We start from the raw sequence: 21,306 nt of genomic DNA, 5'->3' as shown, positions 1-21,306 counted from the left end.
AACTCCGGTACAGGGAATCGAACCCTGGGCTCCGCGGTACTGATCTCTCAGGTTATGAGAGCGCGAAATGTTAGCCACTACACCATACCGGATGAATTGGCTGATAGAAAGTAAAGTTTTTTTGCCTCATGGAGAGTAGCAGGGGGAGCTGTAGTAGATATCAAGAGCGGCAGTGTGATAGAGGCCAGAAGACCCATGCTGTCAAAGGCTAGTAGAAATCATGCAACAAGAACCTGAGTAGAGCTCCTAGAGCTACAAAAAGCTGCCCTGGCCACAATGTTTTATGTGTTAGGAGTTCATTCAATGATGTTAATCTCAGGCTGTCTAACATTTGGTGGTTGGTACAACTAAAAAGGCAATTTTAAGGCTGTCTACCATATCTCCCACTTCTGTTCCCCAATAGCACAAAGCCTATTAAACAACTCATCCCTCCTAACCATAGCCGTAACAAGAACCGCATTTCCCTTGCTGTCAACAATCTCCACTCCATCAACGATATCATCTTCCAAAGCCCATCCAGCTAGAAGTTTAGCCTTTGCTCCGTAACCAGAATACTTGTTCAGCGTTACAATATCCGCAACCGGTATGATCCACTCCGGTTGCACTTCCTGATACTCTGAGCTATCCAAATCACCCACAGAAGACTTTTTGGAAAAGCACAGAGCAGGCCCTACAGTGTCGGTAGTGAGGTATACGAACCCTCTCTCGCCCCGCCATCGACATGTAAATTCGACCGGCCCTGCAATGGGAGGTTCTTCTCTCGGTGATGCAGCTCCAAGACGGTTTTTCGCTGACTCGGATCCCGTTTTGGCACGGACTTTATCGACGCCTATAAGTGTCTTTGCGGCTGCTTGAGCAACTGGCCTTATGACACTGAGAAGTTTGCTGCGTTTCTTGCCGCCGCTTCCAGACTTGCAGGATTCATGGTCATCGCCGCCTGTATCTTTGGTAGTCCCGACGTCTTGTTCCGCCGCTGCTAGAATCTCATGCTGGGACACGCCGAGTGGACTGTCGTTCCCAGCAGCGCCTATTACAGTATCGTCTATCGAGTGTGGTTTGCCTGGCGGAGGGCCTTTGGGGACAGGTGGTGGTGAGAGCGGTGTCTTATTACGTTCGCCTTGTCGAAGAAGGGCTATTGTTATTTGGGAGTCTGTCGGTACTCCTTTGAATACAATTCTAAGAGTATAAGCAATTATCAATTTCGTGGGTTAGAGAAACTTACTTGTGCATCACGGATCTGAATCCCTTGTATGATGTTCTCAAGGAGATACTACCAAAGAATGCGATACCAAAGCAGAGAGTAGTGATCCTATAGAACATGTAGGGCGACATAAATATGGCTAATATCAGAATCGGAAGAATGGTCCTGATGATTCGTCGTCGCGCAACATTTCTAGGAAAAGGAGCAGAGGGATCGATCAGACTATAATTCCCGTATTAGACGAACGTCTTTAGTCAAGTAAAGAATCGACTCACTTGGCACTGCGTTCCCAAATATCACAAAATCGACAAATCCAATGCATCAAAGGCCTCATCTGACTCCACATGAGTTCCTGCATAGGTGATCTGGTCTTATCCCACGAAGGGTTGTCAACTCCAGCAGCCTTATCCTTGGCTGTGGTAATCCTGGTGGCCATTGACCTAGGATCATTTAGATTCTCGGTCCTTCCGCCGCCTCTCTGAGATTCATCATGCTGAGGATCTTTGTCAACAAAGATATTCACAGAGAGAGCTACAAGGCCTGTTGCAAAGTTGCTTGCTTCTCGTTCGAGTGATTCTCCTTTCAGATTTTCTGGTGCCCCTGTCGCTGTGTCGGTGGTGCCTAGCATTCCTGCGGGTGGGTTTATCAAATGGCCGCCTTGATAGTGGACTAAAGATGGCGGACATGGTGGAAACAATGTAGTTCGAATTTTGGGCGATAGAAGTGCTGCAAGGAGTGTTGCCAGAAGCGTTGGCATGAGAAAGTTCAGATACCATGCAGTAAAGTAGGTCTTGGTTGTTAGCAATGTTTGTACCACAGGTTGAATTCCTTACAATACAAAAGGCTGCTGTTCGTCTTGGTTCATGCCAGGATTGGAGTCGCGAGATATGCTGTCTGGTTATGATGAAACCAAGGATCTTTAATCGTCAGCTCTAGGGAAATTTCCAGGATTTGGATGACTTGCTGCTCCCATATACAGTCTCTCAAGTTGAGCTCGAAGTTTGTTTGGCGAGAATTGCTCGTCTTCCGCAACTTCAAGATCCATCTCATCCTCGGGATGATTGGGAGTATGTTTAAGATGAAACACTCGCTGCACTAAATTAGTGGATGGTTCCAGATACCATATTGTTTCTTGCCTTGTTGAATCTTCGTATGAGAAGCCAAGCATCCTCATTCTTCACACCATCGACGACAGAGTCCTTTGGATAAATTCGATCGGTATGCCAACCGGAATCTGTAATCTCTAAAGATCTAACGGCTGTGCCATGCACGTCATGTTGTTCATTGTTCGATGAGACTGGATCGCTGTGCACACGGGTATAAAGAGTCGATTCTCCATCTTCGTTGCGGCCCAAATTGACAGCTATCTGTCTCTTTTCGTCAATGATTTCATCCATAATATCAACTGCAGAATGATGAAACATGGAATTGTGATAGAATAGAAATTATGTTGGGGACTTGGCCTTGGATAGCCAAGACTAGCGGATGATGTCAGTCGGGCATTGTTCAGTACCACATCTCATCGTCATATTGATTCAATCTTGTGACTTGACAACACTAAGAGGAGCTTTCTCTCCGGTGTGCGATAAATATATTCATGAAGGGATTTTATTCAGTTACGTATCAATGGTTCTTGGTTCCGAAATCATTAAATACGCCAAAGTGGTGATTGCTTCAATTACTTTATTTATTCTACACAAACAGTTCTGGTATCTCAATTAACAACATCAATTAAGGTTCTTCTCCATCCGAACCAACTCCTTCTTTCCAATCTCTGCTATTTCCGCGTTCAATAATGTTTCCTTGTTGAGACCATTGACAGCTTGATTCAATAGCGCAGCTGTCATCTCGGCCCGTCCAATACTTGGGACACTGACGATAGCATGTGAGAAGAAGCGGAAAGCCTGTTTTACAAATCCCATGTCGGGGTCTGTAATCATCCCAGATTTGGTGACGAGTACCTGCATTCTTCCATCGGATAGGTGTGCACGCTCGAGGATTTGCTTCTCTACCTGGCCCTAAAGCAGTGTTAGCTACAATTATCATGTAGGAGGTTAGCAACATACTCTTAGTAGACAATAGTCTCCAAGGATCCAAGGCTTCTTTGCAGGATCTCGCTCGGCGTTGGAACCGCTCACGTAGATGAATCTCAAAGGCTCTGGTTTACCCTCGCGTGGGAGTTTGGCAAATGTGTCGGCTGCATAGAGGGCATATTCGTAGCAGATCATTCGAACTTGCTCCCAGGTATACTGCTTCAATTTAGCCGGCGTTACTCCAATAAGCCTACTCAAGTCAGCCACCAGTAGTACAGGACGACATCACCAGGGCATACCATATGCAGGCGTCTGCGCCAGAGATCTCATCCTTGACGTATTGAGGGTAACTCTTAAAGTCGGAGCAGCTGACGGACGTAAACTTCTCTTCGAATTCTGGTCTTTGTAGGTCTTCTGCAAGCTCGTGGTCGCGCCGTGAGAGAGTGACGACTTTGGTGATTAGTGGATGGTAAAGAGCTTGTCGAACGACTTCTTGGCCGACGAAACCTGTTGAACCCGCGATGACGACTTTCATTATGGCTGCAAGTATTCTTCGCTGATTTAGAGGGGGTGGTCAGCAGTTCTACAATAAAGATCAAACGCAAATACGGTATTAAGAAACTAGGAGGGACAGCTTATCTATACTCCTCATTCCCACTGACATTAAGAAAGTGCCTCAATCAACTAAATCATGCCAGGATCGGGCGGAATTAAAAGAAGTTCATTGAAGTTTATTGCTTCCAGCTAATTGCTTATTGAGTTACCGAAACCGGGGAAATGGTCTGGAATGCGAGACCGGATTGGGCTGGGAGCGAGAGATCCATAACTAAAGACATTCCAACCATGTTCGCTTGCAAGCCTAGATCGACAGGGCCCAGACAGCTGGGTCTTTGTTTCTCTGATATCATGTAAGCATTCCTATACCATTGAGCTCCATGTGACAACGCCGAGTATTACAAGATAGACAGCCGCATACCATTTCCGACAACTCAACCGCCTCCGAGTTGCATTCAAAGAAAGAGGGGATATCAGGTAGTCAAGTTAGTTCATCAAAAACTTGCTTTACTCACTCAATATCAGTCTCACTTTAATAACCTCTTGATAGCTCTTCCGACGACTATCGGAGTGCTCTGTGGCTAATGGACATACGGGACTTGAGAACATAGAATTACAGTAACAACGCCATCATTTCAATTCCAGAAACGCGCTAGATGCGCCTTTGCTTCATCTGTATCCCACTTCCCGAACTTGCGCTCGCTTCCTTCCTTCATCTTGACTGCCACTAGGTCTTCCATGGCCTCTTTCTGCCTCTGGGTGAGAAGATGCAGCCTTGCGTGATGGTCTGCAGCCTCGTTGGGTCCAAAATACATGGGATCTATATATCTCCAGAATATCAGATCAAAGGCCCAACTGTTTCTCGCTGCGAAACTGGTCATCCACGTCTTGTCATCCCAGCTCTTTCGCATTCGTTCAGAGAGGCAGATCCCATGACACTTTTTGTCAGCTCCAAGCTTCTTCTCCTCACTTTCTAGAACCCGCAGAAAGGTTCGGAGACGAGGCTCATATGCATTCATCCACGGTTCATATGCCCCAGGCCACTCGTCAGGCTTCATCAGAAAAAGCCACCAGGGAGGGTCATCAGAGAACTGTGTTGGAGCAGCATAAGCATACTCCCAGTCTATCACGCCGACTATGCGTATATTTTTGTCGACAAGAATATTTGATGGGCGGAAGTCTTCCAAAAACAGACGAGTGCCTTGCTGGTCGTCCACTGTAGAGGTCAGCCGACCCTCGGATACAAGTTGTCGGAAAAGTAGGCGAGCAATGAACTTGTCTCTGGCGTCATCCTCGTCTAGAATGTTATCGTTGTGCTGAAATGTGAATTGTGCAATGTGCATGTCCGCAAGAACAGCGTACCAAGTTTTGATATCAGGGTACGGCGAAGAGGGTAGCATAGCGTCAGGTGCCTCTGTGTATTGCATCAGATGGCTCATGTTCTGAATCAGTGGTCGCCCAGCGACCGAGATACAACCATTCTCGTCCTGTAGAAGAGATCCTACACGGTCGAACTGTATTTTGGACAACTGAAGTAGGATGTTGGCCAGTTGCTTATAGAAAAACTCGAGCTTCTCCTTCTCAATGTTGAGATCAAGCACATGATCTTCATCGGGCGCTAGATTTGGATCCACCATAGCATCAGACATGGTAGAATCGTGCTCAATGTAGTCCATGATGATAAAAGGCCCAAGCTCAAGAGGGTTGTCAGCGGCAACTCCAAAGTGGTAGATCTTGGGTACCGGGATAGTGGTCTGCTCCGCCACAAGTCGCATCGTCGCTACCTCGGCCATGATTTTTTCATCCGCGAATTGTATACCAGCTTGTTATGGTCAATACGGACTGGAATCAACAGGGACGTGAAGGAGCTTACGGCGATCAATGGGTATTCGCAATGCAACTGATGAGCCGTCCTCGTAGTCTAGGCGGTAACATACGTTGTAGCCACCTCGGATCGGCTTGTGAAGCTCGACGGCCTTTCCAGGCTTATGTTTGTTGATGAAGTTGCCTACGGCAAGGAAATTGTTTGCATTGAGCTGTGACCTCTCCCAAGCATCTGCTCTGGCGTCACTTTGCTCCCAAGCGAGGTCATCCCATGGCATCAAAACGTGTCTTGGCTTTTTGTTCATGGTAAATGTTGTGGCGGATTTGATGTCTTTAGAACTACTCTTCCCTCACAGTCCAACGGACAAGAGACCAAATGTCATGAAATGGTGCCTGAGGCATAAGCATGTCGCCATAACTAGGATCCTTGTCTTGGCCACAAACCAACAGCTATATTACTTGACGGGTTGTTTTCGTTTCCAATGCCCCTGGTCGTAGTTATTATTGAATGTGCTTTGCCTTGGCGAGGATATATATGTCAGATCAATGTCTCACTTGAGACTGTAAACCGTAAAAGACATCAATGAAACAATGCCAACCTGTCTAGCGAACTCAGATCTCTTCCTTTGAAATGCCACTGAGAATGAAATGATTTTCTCGAATGTGGTCTCATCATTGTTCATTGTTGTATATTTCGTTGGTGATATGTGTACTCAGATCTCATCCATTGAGGCTTGTCGCTAAAAGCGACGTTGTTTATCTCAAGCAGAGGATTTCATCATCGTTCATTGTTTTAATGATCCCTATTATTAATAGCCAGATAATTCTGGAGAACTCAGATCTGGTCTGTCGAAACCTATCACTAAAAGCGACATTGGTTATCTTAGACAGAGAAATATCATCATTGTTCATTGTTTACCGTCCACTTATGTTAAAAAAGATGTGATTCTAGAGAACTCAGATCCCATCCAATGACACTTGCCACTACAGCGACTTTGTTTGTCTTGGATAGGGAATTCCATCATTGTTCATGTTGAAAGGATCTATTGATAGGAGACACCCCTGTGTCAATAAACAGGCAGTTCTCGAGAACTCAGATCCCATCTATTGAGACTTATCACTAAAGTGATCTTGTTTGTCTCAGATAGGGAAGTCTCATCATTGTTCATTGCTTAAAGGTTCGAATAAACAGGAGACACCATGCATCAACAACCAGACAAGTCTGGAGAACTCAGATCCCATCCACTGAGACTTGTCACTAAAAGCGACATGGTTAGTCTCAGTCGGGAAGTCTCATCACCGTTCGTGGTTCGATGCTTTGCTAGTAATAGGTGACACCCTTAACAGTCGATTTATAAAAGAAGAAAAAGAGAGATGTGCTGCAGGCGGGGCGACACCACATTTTATACTTGTTTGGTTATTGAACAAGCTTTTTCAAACAAACTTTGTGAACTTGCTTGCTTAGTAGGTAACTTTTGGCTATCATATACTTTCAGTGATGGAAGACTCTCTTAGGTGGCTGTTGGGATATCAGCCAGTGGCAATGCCTTAGTCATCCAAGCTCACCTCGACAAGATGGGAAGTCGCCAACAACCCACGATGGCTTCTTACTCCTTCCTTACATCCGCATCCAGAGCACAGGTATATAAGTCAAAATAACACAGATTTATTCCAACGCAATGATGAGTAAATGATCCGGCTAAGGCTAGTGCCATGCTAACAGGGTGACACCCTTAACAGTCGATTTCTGAGCGCGAGTCTGTATTCAACTACAGACCGGGAGTTCGGCGACGGCTTCTATTTTTGCCGGTTCTAAGCATCTAATTGAAACTTTATTTTTCTGTCGTGGTGATGCTTCATTGAACCATTTCGTGCTGAACTGTAGATAGTGTAGTACCTGTTCGTCGGCCAGTATGCCCCTATTCCAGGTCTTCTCGCTCCTTCCTCAAGAACTTGTCCTGTCCCATTTTACGTAGCGGCATGGAATTCATGAAGCTCCTTTGGACAGAAGCGTCTTCGAATCCATCAAGAGATAGACTTTGATCTATTTTGCCTCGTCAACCATGACGTGTGTCATCCTCGGTGAATTATATCTGAGGTTGTTCTGTGGGGGTTTATCTGCATTTAACTTTTCATATTTTTCCGGACCCTGTAACTTTGCGCTGGAAGAACTTGCAGGGGTACTTGCTATCTGCAGTGGATATGTACCAAAAAGAAGTACCTGGTGCAACAACTTACTGCTACAAAGCTGGACTTTGAGTGAGACTGATTGTTCACACTACGGAGAAGGTCACTGAGACCATGACTGATAAAGTGACAGTGACTGAGACTCCACCTGCGGAAACAGTCACAAAGACGAGCTAGGTAAGTAATTGGTAAGCGGGACTCGAAGAGACTCTAAGACGTGTACAAAGGACGTCACTAAGCTACACATGGGAATAAATGGCTGCATGGTATATTATTGCCCGCTCTCCAACCCAGAGATACATATAGTACACGCAGAAAACGAAAGAAACGAAAATCTTGTTGCCTCATATTACACTGGATATCCTAAAACCTTCCCATCATAACAAACATAACTATCTCGGCCGGGCATTCGAAACCCTCACAGTGGTCTCGTTCTTAACCATGATCCCCCCAAAAGGCGTTCCAACCTCGAATTCTTCCGATTCGTCTCGTCCGTGGGCAGGTCCAGTAACAGTAGCCACGTTTCCTCGGTATCGATCCATAGCGTGGCTCTCAAAGTCTGATGACTGGCGCTCCCGGTCTGAATCGGCTAGTTGGTGTGTCGAGCTCGACTCGTCGTTATCCTTGTTGTTGGGAAGCGTTGAAAGACGAATCGTGTTCTTGGTTTGGCTGCGACCGTGGCTTCGACCGTATGAGTGACCGTAGCTGTTGGAGCCAGAGTTGATGGTGGACCTGGGGTTTGTGCATGTGAAGAGGTAAATACAGGCTGGTCGGACGGTAGGGAGACAGGCTAAATGGTTAGTATTTCCATAATGATAAAGGGTATGGGATACTTACTCGATACAGTGACGAGGTTCACTTCGACTGAAGCCCAGATAACAATGGTTGTCAAGTTCCAGGTAAGGTTCTCAGACTTGGCATCAAATTGAGTTGAAGCGACGATAATCACCATTGCTGATATACAGATACTGCTATTGTTAGCTTGCACAAGTTATAGGGGAGGTAACACTTACACGATACCAAAGACAAACATGAGCGAGATACCAATCTTTTGCGCAGTAGGCAACTGCAATTTTCGAACTTGCAAAATGGGAAGCGCAATAATGCAAACATCGAGAACAACGTGAACGAGAATAGTACCAAAGAAGAACTTTTTATCTTCAATAGCGCAGTATCCTTGATCACCTCCAGCAGTTGGGTTCCAGAATCGATCGATAGGCACGCAATGCCAGATTCCCATAAAGGTCTAGTTTTATCAGTCCTTGTCTTGTGTTGTGTCTTGGCATACTCACTCGAATGACGATCCAGATCAGAGCACTGCACGCCAGGATTTGAATCGGTAGCTTAATGTTTGTCACTCGGAACATGCGCCAGTAGAAGCTGAGGATGGAGGCTTTGGCGCAGAATAGGGCGGTCGCGTAGAATAGTTCGGCAACGTAGAGGAGAAGGGCATTCTTCATCAAGATTTCAGGTATCGTCTTGCCATTGTCGACGTCGTGGATGTGAAGACCAAGACCTTCTTTAATCCCTATTGATCATGTTAGATGTGAGTTTCCATCACTAGGGGTCAGTAGGACATACAGATAGGGATAATGACTACCCAAGCAATAGCCACAGCCTGTAGACGTCAGTAAAGAGTTGACAATACAAGAGCAAGAAACGTACATAGCAACACAATGCAAACCAATCATCCCACCAGAATTCGATCCTCGTCAGCCGTCGACTCAGCAGGCGCAATCCGATAAAGATAGTCGCAGCGGCGAAAGTGATAAATTCCGACGTCCACAGGTCGATTTGTCTCGACTCTTTTGGAGTCGTTTCCATGGTGAAGGGTACTGACAAACGTTTGCCAGTGGAAAGGATATCGAGCAACAAAGTTCAACAAAAAAAGAAAAGAAATTGAAAAGGCGTCCGTCAAATAGATTAGCGAAAACTGTCGCTCCCTGGGTATCCTGCGAGTAATATACGACAAAACTTTGGGGTTCAAAGGGGATCGGCATTCATCCAGGGCTGGTCAAAGTCGTACGCTGGGTCACAACCGAAAACCTCCACAATGCGTGATAACAGTAGGGATTGCAAAGTTAAAAATGTGGCTGCCCAGATAATGGGTGGATAGATTGGGTAGTTATGTCTAACAATGGCTGTTAGACTACTGGTTGGTATGTCATCCAACTCCTGGATGCGAGTCATCTCGTTGCAGTCCTCTCACCCATTAATGTAATTACGTACAGGACAGACTACATAGTCGACAGCCTTACCTTGGCTTCGTGATTCGTTTGAGCTGCGCATCCATGGATCTTGGGTCGCAGTGCTTTACTTCTTCAGCGCCGATCCTTTTGTGGACTACCGAGAGGGACAAGTTCCCCGACTGGTTCGTTGGCTGATCAAAGTGCCCCTTGCGCTAGCTGGGGGTTTGACGAGACACTGCGACTTTTTCTCCAAGGGTATCAAGGATGTGAAGCCTGCAGGAACTGCGGATGGGAAAGGATCCGGTCCCAGGGAACAGAATTGTGTTGGTTTGCGAACTGAGTTCTGCAGTTTGTTATATTGAATGCATAGTCTAATTCAAATACCGTCTGCTATAGTGTACCGTCTGTGCCAATATTGCGCCAACTCAGCTGTCTCGGTAGTTCAATGCCTAGGCCCCCTGTCAAACCAAGCCGGTTATACCGAGTCAGGGATTCGATGATTTAATCTGCGCGCGTTGGTCGGCACCTAAAAAAGAACACAACTGGTGAAACCCGCTTCCACGAGTCATTTGCCCAAGAATACCTTGTAGATCGCCGCGAACCAACCACAGAGTGACAGTCCCCAGTCGATCACCATTCTAGACTGTTGATTGTGGTTTAGCATGTAGGCTATAAACTGGGATCCAAGTCAGTTTACGGTCGTCGTCTATGTCGTATATATGTAGTCTAGGAGAATAGAGTTTGCCAGAACTGGAGACAGGAGATTAGTCGGTGGAACCTGATGGAAATTATACTTTGACGCGGAGACGGAATCTGACAGGGTCTAGAAAGGATCACAAGGGATATTACTCCATTGAATCCACTCTCCGTGTTTGGGATTGATGATGTACGCGAGACAGACGTTGGAGAAGACGCTTGGATTGCTGCGAATCCGATGCCCAACGTAACTTGGTTAATTGATTTAGGGCCCATTCATCCGTACTCTATCTGTATTATCTATCACATCACTTTTTCCTCGATTATCAATATGACATGTTGGTTCCCGGTCCGATGGCAACTGAGATAATGACACAGATTGTTTTATCAAGACATCAGAAGGAATCGAAGAATCGGGGAATATTCTAGTCAGGCATGAACATTCTAGTTCAAACTTGGTTAACACTTCGCCCAGTAAAGAAACACATCCGAAAAATATGGCTGATCCTACCGGGATGATGATCCTCCAACATTATGCCTGTCCATATACGGAATCTGTGTGACATTTCCCATATAATAACCTCATCCCCTGCGTCCGCATCTCCTTTGTTTCTTGACTCAATGCAGGATTAGGTCGCAAAAGCACAACTGCCGTGCCTTGCCTCTGACTCGAACCAGGATGTACCGATGCAACTGCAACACTGGCAAGGCCCATGAAACGGGATGACGGGAAGCATACCTTGCCTCTTGGCAGTCGAGACCAATCGGTTGAATTGCTTTTTTCGCTATTACCACAATCTCTCTTCTTTTGTCGGGAATCCACAAACTTGGTAACTCTCCGGGATTTGCAGGAAGCGAAGCAAAGTTCATAGCGTGACTGGGTCTATATCAATGCTGTTGGACAAAGCAAACGACGGAGATTGCAATCGACATTGTGCTTATTCCCCTATACTTGTGTAAGGCTCTCAACACCCTACTCACACCTTGCTCAAGAGAGATCGAGTGTGGTCGAGGGGAAATAATCAAACAAGGCTTGTCACACTCTTGTTGTGGAATCGCTAGTAAAGTTTCCGGTGAAACTTCGCTACGATGAGGCAAATGTAACATGATCGACACGGGAAAATAGGCTACGCTCGATTGAGGGGTTTTATCGCTAGTGAAGCAGACTTGCAAGGACTAGTCAAGTTGCATGAATCTTAGTAGCGAGTGAATATTCAAGACAATGTCGTCTCTTGCCGAAGCAGGCATTGTTTCCATAGCAAATAATTTCTTGATTTAACAGTGACATTTGATGCTGGACTACAGAAATCAAGTGTTTGCTATTATTTTGTGGCGCCTCATAGTCGATTCAAAGGTTGGTATGAGCTCAACAGCAATCATACCTATCACAGGAGTATTACGGTATGTGTTTACTATTAATCTCCAGTGTTGTCCAATCATGGTAGTTGCAGAGTGGACAGCATTGAATATGAGTCTTTAAGTTGACGGTATTATTGTATCTTGCTTGCTATTAAAGTGACTTGGTAGGGTAGGGGTTGTGATATCAGACAAACAGTAATAATAGCATTGTTGGAATGTCAGGTCATAAGACTTTATTACTAAATCAAAAACACCCTATATACAAAGTGATACAGCATTTTTTCTTGCCATATTTCTATTAATTCACAAATAAAGAAAGCGGCGACTATTTTCATGTTATTGTTCAGGGTATGACACTACAAAACTTGGACATCAATATAGAGATGAAATGTTTATGGTAGACTATGGTACTTTACGGTAATTTATGGCAATTTACAAACGAATGTCTCCATGATTTTCAGCGTTTCGTTCTCTTCGTTTTGTTTGTCCGTAACAACACTCACCTTGGCTACAACACTGGTTGATATCAGAGGCGTTGAACGGAGAGCACAAATGACAAAAGTGATAGGCTAGTTCCTTGCAATCTGTAAATATGTATCCACTTGATAATATGATTGTTTTTGTTTGTGCTTGCTTTGATAAAATGTTGCGACAGTGTCATGCAGGTGCCCGCTGTCTGCCTAGACTGGCATTCAAGCAAAATCCTCTCCCTCCTTTCATCAAGATTTCTCTTTCCTTTACAACTCAACTCCTGCTCAACATCATCTGAGTATCCGAGTGCCATCATGACAGACAACAACCTCTTCGTCGTTCGTGACGCCCCCCCGAAAGGCAAAGGCCTCATCGCTACCACCAAGATCCCCAAAGGAACCCGCATCATCGCTGAACCCCCTCTCATCAAAGTCCCCCGTGAGTGTTTTTGCCCTGATCTCTTGCGTCAAGGCATCATCAAGGAACTCTCCAAGCTCTCCCAAGATCAGAGAGCCTCGTTCTACTCTCTCCTCAACTCCCACCCGGAATCCGGAGAAGAAGTAGGCATCGTTGAAACCAACGGACTTTGTGCCGGTCCAGATAAAGAGGACGGTGCCATATTACTAGCCACCTCGCGCATCAATCACTCTTGCAAGCCAAATGCCCAGACTCGGTGGAATCAGGGCCTAGGAAAGATCACTGTCCATGCTGTTGAAGACATCGAGCAGGGACAAGAAATCACCATCACATACTTGGGCAACCCTGAAGTCTATGAGGAGCGACAAAAGAAACTCACGAACGCTTTCGGCTTTGACTGTCACTGTCGTCTTTGCTCTCTGTCACCTGCTGAGCGTGACCTCGACGACAAGCTCATCAAGGAGATCGACTACCTCCAAGAGGATCTCGAAAATGAGGACTCAATCCTGGAATTCCCAACTAGATGTCTTCACAGAATTTACAAGGTCGTATCTCAACTTGAAGCTGAAGGCGTCGGCACCTCAAATGTCCCAAAGCTGTACGCTTCCGCTATGGGAGTGGCTGTAGCTCACTCAGACCTGGCAAGAGCCAAAGTCTTTGCCCAGCGATCTCTCGAAGGCTGCATCATCTCCGAGGGACACGATACTCCATGGGTCAAAAATCTCAAGACGCTCACCGAGGACCCTTCCAGGCATGAACACTATGGCTTGACGGACCGGCTTGCTTCGGCTATCACGGACATTCCTAAGGACAAGGGCCCTGTTGCCTTTAAGGATTGGCTCTGGATGAGCCCACATGGGCAACTCGCCAACCTACGCAACATCATGAGTTTTCCCCACTTGAAAGGCATCAATGGACTGCCATGGGATTGGGAACTCAGGGACAACGACGCTATCCCACGTTGCATGACCGAAACCGACAGCGAATTTCAGAAACATTGGGCATTTCTCGGTGAAATCACCCACGTCGAGGCTGCTTGGCGCGTGAGACTCATCGTCAAGGACAAGACCGGCCTTGAACTTCCCATTGCTTTCTACACTGAAACTCAAGGTCGAGAGATTGGTGCCTCCATTCTTCGGGTAGGACGTACAGTTGCAATACTCTACGCTTCGCAACATGGCTTTTTGGATGGAACTGTTGGAATTCGTCATGAGGATCCTGGACGACTCCGAGTGAGTAGCATCTCAGCTGAACGATAACATGCTAACATGAGACCAGATTCTACCCACATCTCTCGAAAATATGTTGCTCTTGAACGACAAAGTGCAGGCATACTCGGTCGTCCATAATCAGACCAGAACATGCCACGGATGCAACAAGAAATCAGACTCTTTAAAGAAGTGCACCAAGTGCGAGTTCTTTTGGTACTGCAACCAGGTGCGTGACCTAGACTCTATAACCTGGATATTTCTAACATCTACAGGACTGTCAAACTCGGGGCTGGAATGAAAACGGTCACAAGGCGGACTGCAGACTTCTCAAGAACGAGGACGTCAAGGGGCTCTTCCTCGTCAAGTGGGGTGAATTTGAGAGGCACATGTCTTTTCCACTGAGCGTCTAATCAAGGATATCAAATACCTTGGAGGATACACCTAGGGAAGACCCCTTTGCCGATAGCGGCGCAGGATTACAGTATGGACTCGTTACCACAAAACCCTGAAGAATCGGGGAAAACTTGGAACAGAAAAGAAGCACATAAGAATATAATAGTGTAGACCTACCAGAGCTTCCAGAATTGGCATTTCACAATCAAATAGCTAACGTCTATCTATGCCAAATAGGCGCTCCAGGAACCCAATCTGCCGCCCTGTGACAAATCAACAAATCCGCAGCACCCTCACCGTCCTCTCCTTTACTCCCAATCGTCGCATAGATCGTGAATCCACGCCTCTCAAGTGTCTCAACCAGCCTAAGCAACAGTATTCTCGTCGTAACGGTATCTGTTCCCGAAGGCTCCCACGGCTGAACACCTAAATGAATCTTGAACTTTTCTGGTGTTATCTCACGTCTTCGCACTTCGCAGCTAAATGTCTGCAGAATGGCGTCCGTCAGGTCTTTTGGAGGAGAGTCGACGATTTTCAACTTGTCGCTGTTGTCAAAGGAGACGCAGATCCAGTCGCAGGGCATAGGGATAGGATTTTGTTTTCGAAAGATGAGTGAATCTTTTCAAGTCGGTTAGCCAAATTTTTCTAGGTTAATGTTGTCACTTACCTTTGCTCTCAGATTTCTTCGTGATATCCAACGAACATTGCACGACCCAACCATGATCGAACAATCTCTCCAGTATCCATAGAATAAGTCGTCTCGCATCATCATTGCCGTTGGAATCATACGCCCATGGTCTTCCACGGACCCAAATCTCGGTTGAATCACCGTACGGATATGATTGTACTAGACCTGGCTTCCAGCGAGTCTTGACGATTTGCTTAACCGCTTGAACCTCGACTTCGGTGAAGTTGATAAGACGGATACGGTCCGTCATATTGAGCGTCATGCAGGCAAACTGTGTCTTGAATATCGGCGGGTTGGTGGACATGGACTCTTCGAATGATGGGGGTTGGTCAGACATTGAGGATGTCGCTTTGGGGTTGCCTATGTTGAACATGCCTATTTTGAACATGATTAATAGAGATGTTTGATAGAAAATGTTAGTCGGCGTATGCTGCGTATTTATCTTGTGTCGTACATGCCTCTATGCCTGATCGACAGCAATGTTTATCAATGTGGCTGTGCAGGGCGAAAAGTAAGCTGCCAAGTTTCATCAACACGGGGATTACTATAAACGTCGCTCGGTAGAGGAATACTTCATCAATTCTTCTTACAAGTCTAGTATAAACCCCAAGACACCATCTCCTCTCCAAAACTCCATGCATGCGTTTAAAAACCTCTACCACCGTTGCTGTTTGTCATACATCCAACACTTTTGTTTTTCCTGTACACCCAATCTACCCCCGCCGTGTTGGTCATGACCGCGCCGTTTTTGTGCCGCCTCGATAATGTGAATGGTACTAGTATACAAGAATATCGTGCTTCGCCGTAAATGACTATTATGTGCTTATCGTTTGCGTGTGTCTTTGCCTTTCTTCTTTCCCTTCTTCTTGTCCTTGGGCAACTCGAGCTTGGTATCCTTGAGTTGCTCTGCCATGATGCCAAGCATGTAGTCGTCAATGGTGTGCATCTTGTCGCCCCATGCGTTGTACTCCAATACTTCCTCCACGTGGGGAGCGTCAATGTCGTCGAGCCCGCCATCCAATACTGACTTGCCAGCTGGTGTGCCTTGTCGCGCTGTCGAGGTACCCGAAGCATTGTTACTGGGCTTCTCGGTAAAATCGGCGTCGTCAGCCTGAATCTCTTTCTCTGCGACACGTGCAGCTGCCACATCCTCTCTGTCTTCAGCCTGCTCAAGCGCCCGCCCAACTCTTCGCTGGTCATTATTTGTGTCGGGCCCGCCCAGCACTCTATCCAAGGCAGCGTCTGCGGCATCCAATCCTTCACTCTTTGAGTCCAGCTTCTCGCTGAGGACATCTCTGACGGAAAGCTTATTAAAGTAATCGGTGGTGAACTCTCCTTCTTGAATGACCACGTCATCAAGCATTTGCTTTTGCGACGCTTTGCGCAGAATGTTGGCCTCGATTGTGTGTTCACTGACTAAACGGTAGATGTGCACATCGCGAGTCTGTCCAATACGATGGCATCGATCCTGGCATTGCTTGTCCATCGCAGGGTTCCAGTCTTGGTCGTAAAAGATGACGGTATCGGCACCTGTGAGATTGATACCAAGACCACCCGATCGCGTCGACAGGATGAAGCAAAGAATTCGCGGGTCGTTGTTGAATCGGTCGGTGAGGATCTGACGTTGCTCTACCTTGGTGGCACCATCCAAACGGAGGTACTTGTGGCCGTGGATGTTCAAGAACTGCTCCAAAATGTCTAGAACCTTGGTCATTTGTGTAAAAATAAGAGCGCGGTGACCACCAGCTTGAAGCTTTCGCAGCAGCTTGTCCAAGATCTGAAGCTTTCCACAGTCGTATTGCAACAGTCGTTTGTCGGGGAATTGAATGCTAAGTCGCATGCGACCCTCGTGCCAAGGGTCTGGGGGTGCTTCCTTGGGTAAAAATGGTGCCCAGCGGACAGGCGCTGACAGTTTGAGGTCTTCGTCTGAGAAAGCTTCGATACCCTTGCGACCGAGTACGAATTGCTCCATGTCTCTGGTTACAACCGCTGGAGTGACGCATGAGAACTTCTCAATGATGGTTTTAAAGCTGTCGGCGCGTTGGTTTACCGTGGGTATCATGGACTGGACGAGCGTTGACTCCTCCTCAAACCACGCCAAGACTTGATGAGGGATCTTGGGTCGTGGCTTATAAGGTCTCTTGTCAGTACCAATAGTCAATAACTCAATCAAGTTCTTGCCATAAATTGGCTTCTTCTGGCGGCGTAAAGCATTGAGGTAGACGCAATGTTGCAGCTCTTCGTATCGCCCCCATCTGGCACCGCTTTCCAAGTATCCAATATTGGATGCGACCGTAGAAGGATCCAAATTGGCGTGTGCGCTCTGGGCCCGAATCTTCTGAGCTTCTCTCAATTCCATCAATTTCCTATGTGAGCTCAATTGAGAGATGCGTTCAGCTTGCGTAGTGGAAAGGCTTTCGCATTGCGTAGGCATCAGATTGAGAAAGCCCAGGCTGACATCCTTCATTGGACCGGGGTCGTGAAGTAGCCTCTGTACCCTCCGTTCTGTCACTTCAAAATCCGAGACGACAGACTTTTGCATACGGAACGAAGTCATGATCGGTCGGTCAACAAAAAGATCAGGGTGGTTGCAGACCTTTCGGAGTTGCATCAGGCAATTGATGATGGACAGGTAATTGCCAGAATTGAGTGTCTCCTTGGTGTCTGTTCGAGAAAGGAACCCATCGTAGAGCTCACGTTGTCGCTTCGATAGACGACAAAACTCGACATGTTCATACTTGGCGGGCATCTGTTTCTCGACATCTGCTTTTAGACGTCGCAGCAGATAAGGTCGCAAGACCTTGTGAAGTTTTGAGATGATGGCTCTCGCCTCGTCGTCCATCTGTTCTCTTCCACTCTCCAAAATTTGCGATTCTGGTTTGGCGAACCAATCGTGGAATTCTTGCAAATCGGCGAATCCCCCAACGCCATTCTCAGCCGGCATGAGAAAGAAGAGGAGCGACCAAAGTTCTGTGAGATTATTCTGGAGGGGTGTACCAGTGAGTAAAAGCCTGGCTTGTGTGTTGAAACCCAAAAGAGTCTGCCATCTTTGAGATTTAAAATTCTTGATGTTGTGAGCTTCATCCAGAATCATGTAATGCCAGCGTCGTCGCTTGAATACTTGCTGATCTTGGAGGACAAGTTGATACGAAGTAATGCAGACGTTCCATATGTCGTCATTGTTCCAGCCTTGTCGCTTTCGCTTTCGCTCCTCTTGGGAACCGTAGTATGCCAAGATCTTGAACCCAGGGCACCATTTCTTGAACTCCATTTCCCAATTCAGCATGACACTCGTGGGGACGATAACAAGATGCGGTCCCCAGACTTCGTGAGTGCACGCCAAATGAGCAAGAAGGGCAATGGTCTGGATCGTCTTGCCCAGACCCATTTCATCAGCAAGGATACCGTTGGTGCTATTCGCATAAAGGCCTGCCAGCCAATCAAGACCGTCGCGTTGGTACTCTCGCAACGTTCCTCTGAGAAGAAACGGCACCTCGATTTTGTGGTTGGACGGTTGGGGTGAAGGGGATCGGCTTGCGTCATGCTTGTCAACAGCCATCTCCCCAGTAGATGCAGTATCTAGCTCGGAAGGCTTGGTTTCTGATGTGGCGGGTGGTGATGTGCTATGCACACGACTAGGTGGGTTGGTGGCTGGTTCAGTCGCTGGGCTATGAGGTTTTTCTAAAGCCAGTGCAGATGGTTCCTCTGGGTCATTGCCAGTCATGGCAACGTCGTTATCTTGAGAAGCAGGTTCCTGGGCATTTTTGTCCGTGTTTGATGAATCATCCTGTCCTGCTGCAATATCCTGCGTGGCTGCTGGTATCTGTTCCTTTTCCTCATCGACTGCCTCTTTGGTCGATTTCTCTAACGTCCCAGATTCGTGAGGCTCTGGGTCGGGCATCTGGATCAAAGACATTTCGTTCTCTTCGGCACCTTCACCATCTGATACTGCTTCCACGTCGGGCATCTCGGAATCTTCCTTTGAGTCGGCCGGAGGTTCCGCAACAGCCTCACTGTTCATCTTCTTCAATTCGGACTTTCCAAAAAGAAGTCCCAGGAGACCACCAGCATCTTCGTCGGACTCCTCTTCTGACTCTTCTTCTTCCTCCTCATCACTGTCCATATCGGTGGACCCCATATCGTCGTCCATGTCTACTGATTCGTCGCTCGTCTCAGCATTCTCAGTCGCAGTTGCTTGAGCCGTGTCGATAGCGTCAGTATCTTCGGGGGTGGGTTCGGTGACTGGAGTTTCGGTTGATGGCTTCTCAAGCTCTGGTATATGGGCATATTTCGCTCGCAGCTGTTCTTGTGTCAAGTTTTCGTCGCCAATATCTTTCTGGTCTTCCTCATCGCCTTCCTCTTCATCTGATGACATTATATCGCTGTCAGCATCGCCGTCCTCGTCATCTTCATCCTCGCCCGATGCAAGACCCAATTCGTCGTCGTCGTCGGCTATGCTCATGTCGTCGCTGAGATCATCAAATCCGTCTTCTTCTGAAAGCTGTTCAGAGTCTAGTCCGGCTTGACGAGCCTGTAATTTTTGTTCCGAAAGATTGACAGCCTCGTTCAATGCTGCCTTGACCCTCCTTTGCTCCTCTTGCTCCCACTCGGCCAATCTTCGACGATTGACTTCAATGCGGACATTCTCCCATGTACCGAACAATGTCTTAGCAACAACCCGGTATCGTGATATCCAGACTGCCCTCTGTTCAGCCTCAATATCTTCCTCTGACTTTGGTTGACGCCGTAGCCACTCGTCACGACAAGCTTCAGCTACTTTCTTTGCCGCAATTCGATGACGTTGTTGCTCTGCTAACATGAGCTTCCGAAAGTTTGTCATGGCCTTGACCATGTGATCTTGACGAGCCCATTGTCTGGGCGGCTCTTCTGCCGGTTCCGGGAGGAAGATGGAGCATCGACCTTGGGAGAGCATTCCGCCATCTTCAACTTCCTTTTCAACTCGAAGAATCACACGAGCATCTCGCTCGGCTAATTCATCGGTATACTGAGGACCATCTTCAGATGCTTGGAGTCCGCCCTCCTCAACAGGAATGTCACCGGCTCGAGTCCAGAAGTCCTCAAAGCTTGTGCCAATCTTTGGCCGTTTTCGAACCTGATCAGGATGCACAAGAGGAATATAACCGGATCGTCCGACTCGTAGTTTTATGCGAGGTGATCGATTGGTAGCATTTGAGGTTGCTGTTCGCGAATCTTGCACTGCTTCGTCTTTAATGACCGCATCGCTAAATCGTGCCGATCGACGGGACCTGGTCGAGTTTTTGGGAGGGGGCGGAGGAGTATGACTTCGTCGACGGGTAGAGCGGGAAGAGGTTCGTGTTTCTGTAGGCTTTTTTGATGCAGATTTTGGAGTCGATGCGGGTGCCTGCTTCAAGGGAGCTTTAGTGGCGGGGCTCGCTTTGTGAGAGCCGTTTGGCATTTTTCTTGAGTTGCCATTAGTCAAGTGAATTTCAGTCTTGGTATTCGAATTCGCGCCGGTAGATCTTCTCGACGTTCGACTTTTGCTTGGTGGGCTAGGCTCTGGTAGGAGGGTGTTGATGCGGCCAGATTTGCGGCGGCCATTCTCGGTATAAGACGTTGGGCCGTCGGCAGATATCTTCTTCCATGGTGGCGACACTGGCTTCATCTTTTTGGGTGTATTTTGAGGGGGCGTCGAGTCTCGTGTGCGTCGTCTCTTTGCCGGTCGTTCGTCGTCATGGATATGGTTGGGCTCATGATGATTCTCGGTGGCGGGCGCATCTCCATTTGTTTCAACATGACCATCCATTGTTCCTTGCAACGCGTCTCCCCCATTTTCATACCCCTCGAGCGCGTCTTGTTCGGTTTTTATGGCATCAGGATCCGACTTGGGCAGCACGTTGGCGGTCGACGCGGTCTCGGGCATAGTCGCAACGTGGGGACAAGGGACGCTGTGGGCGTTTTCTCCGCGAAGCTATCATTTGCGGGGTCGAAATTAATGTCTACAGAATAGTAGTAGTTCAGTGGATGTTCATACAAAGTTTGCACATGTTCAGAGGCCTTGCGGGCGAACTGCGAAGAATTTAGTCACAAAATCCAATGTCGT

The 21,306-nt window shown here is 47.2% G+C and overlaps 8 protein-coding genes across 8 annotated transcripts; 2 read left to right on the top strand and 6 right to left on the bottom strand.

Annotated features, from left to right (window-relative positions):
- Positions 1 to 371: 371 nt before the first annotated feature.
- Positions 372 to 1,829, bottom strand: FPSE_08298 (uncharacterized protein; the record flags this gene model as incomplete). The annotated part of the gene is made up of 3 exons (XM_009261416.1): positions 372 to 1,176; positions 1,223 to 1,309; positions 1,477 to 1,829. The coding sequence occupies 3 exons, from the start codon at positions 1,827 to 1,829 to the stop codon at positions 372 to 374; spliced, it is 1,245 nt and encodes a 414-aa protein (XP_009259691.1).
- Positions 1,830 to 2,928: 1,099 nt separating this feature from the next.
- Positions 2,929 to 3,769, bottom strand: FPSE_08299 (uncharacterized protein; the record flags this gene model as incomplete). The annotated part of the gene is made up of 3 exons (XM_009261417.1): positions 2,929 to 3,219; positions 3,268 to 3,484; positions 3,534 to 3,769. The coding sequence occupies 3 exons, from the start codon at positions 3,767 to 3,769 to the stop codon at positions 2,929 to 2,931; spliced, it is 744 nt and encodes a 247-aa protein (XP_009259692.1).
- A 655-nt stretch (positions 3,770 to 4,424) lies between these two features.
- FPSE_08300 (uncharacterized protein) lies at positions 4,425 to 5,918 on the bottom strand (the record flags this gene model as incomplete). The annotated part of the gene is made up of 2 exons (XM_009261418.1): positions 4,425 to 5,611; positions 5,663 to 5,918. 2 exons carry the CDS (start codon positions 5,916 to 5,918, stop codon positions 4,425 to 4,427), a joined length of 1,443 nt encoding a protein of 480 aa, XP_009259693.1.
- Positions 5,919 to 8,192: 2,274 nt separating this feature from the next.
- On the bottom strand, positions 8,193 to 9,624 carry FPSE_08301 (uncharacterized protein; the record flags this gene model as incomplete). The annotated part of the gene is made up of 6 exons (XM_009261419.1): positions 8,193 to 8,590; positions 8,638 to 8,768; positions 8,814 to 9,046; positions 9,093 to 9,328; positions 9,382 to 9,418; positions 9,466 to 9,624. 6 exons carry the CDS (start codon positions 9,622 to 9,624, stop codon positions 8,193 to 8,195), a joined length of 1,194 nt encoding a protein of 397 aa, XP_009259694.1.
- Positions 9,625 to 9,937: 313 nt separating this feature from the next.
- FPSE_08302 (uncharacterized protein) lies at positions 9,938 to 10,489 on the top strand (the record flags this gene model as incomplete). The annotated part of the gene is made up of 3 exons (XM_009261420.1): positions 9,938 to 9,959; positions 10,053 to 10,316; positions 10,386 to 10,489. The coding sequence occupies 3 exons, from the start codon at positions 9,938 to 9,940 to the stop codon at positions 10,487 to 10,489; spliced, it is 390 nt and encodes a 129-aa protein (XP_009259695.1).
- A 2,340-nt stretch (positions 10,490 to 12,829) lies between these two features.
- On the top strand, positions 12,830 to 14,553 carry FPSE_08303 (uncharacterized protein; the record flags this gene model as incomplete). Its single annotated transcript, XM_009261421.1, has 3 exons — positions 12,830 to 14,164; positions 14,211 to 14,369; positions 14,416 to 14,553. 3 exons carry the CDS (start codon positions 12,830 to 12,832, stop codon positions 14,551 to 14,553), a joined length of 1,632 nt encoding a protein of 543 aa, XP_009259696.1.
- A 203-nt stretch (positions 14,554 to 14,756) lies between these two features.
- Positions 14,757 to 15,612, bottom strand: FPSE_08304 (uncharacterized protein; the record flags this gene model as incomplete). The annotated part of the gene is made up of 2 exons (XM_009261422.1): positions 14,757 to 15,154; positions 15,204 to 15,612. 2 exons carry the CDS (start codon positions 15,610 to 15,612, stop codon positions 14,757 to 14,759), a joined length of 807 nt encoding a protein of 268 aa, XP_009259697.1.
- Positions 15,613 to 16,047: 435 nt separating this feature from the next.
- Positions 16,048 to 21,126, bottom strand: FPSE_08305 (uncharacterized protein; the record flags this gene model as incomplete). Its single annotated transcript, XM_009261423.1, has 1 exon — positions 16,048 to 21,126. One exon carries the CDS (start codon positions 21,124 to 21,126, stop codon positions 16,048 to 16,050), a length of 5,079 nt encoding a protein of 1,692 aa, XP_009259698.1.
- Between the last annotated feature and the right edge of the window lie 180 nt (positions 21,127 to 21,306).

The sequence above is a fragment of the Fusarium pseudograminearum genome, chromosome 3 (genome assembly GCF_000303195.2).
Source record: "Fusarium pseudograminearum CS3096 chromosome 3, whole genome shotgun sequence".
Classification (NCBI taxonomy): domain Eukaryota; kingdom Fungi; phylum Ascomycota; class Sordariomycetes; order Hypocreales; family Nectriaceae; genus Fusarium; species Fusarium pseudograminearum.
This window is presented reverse-complemented; position numbering and strand designations above follow the sequence as displayed.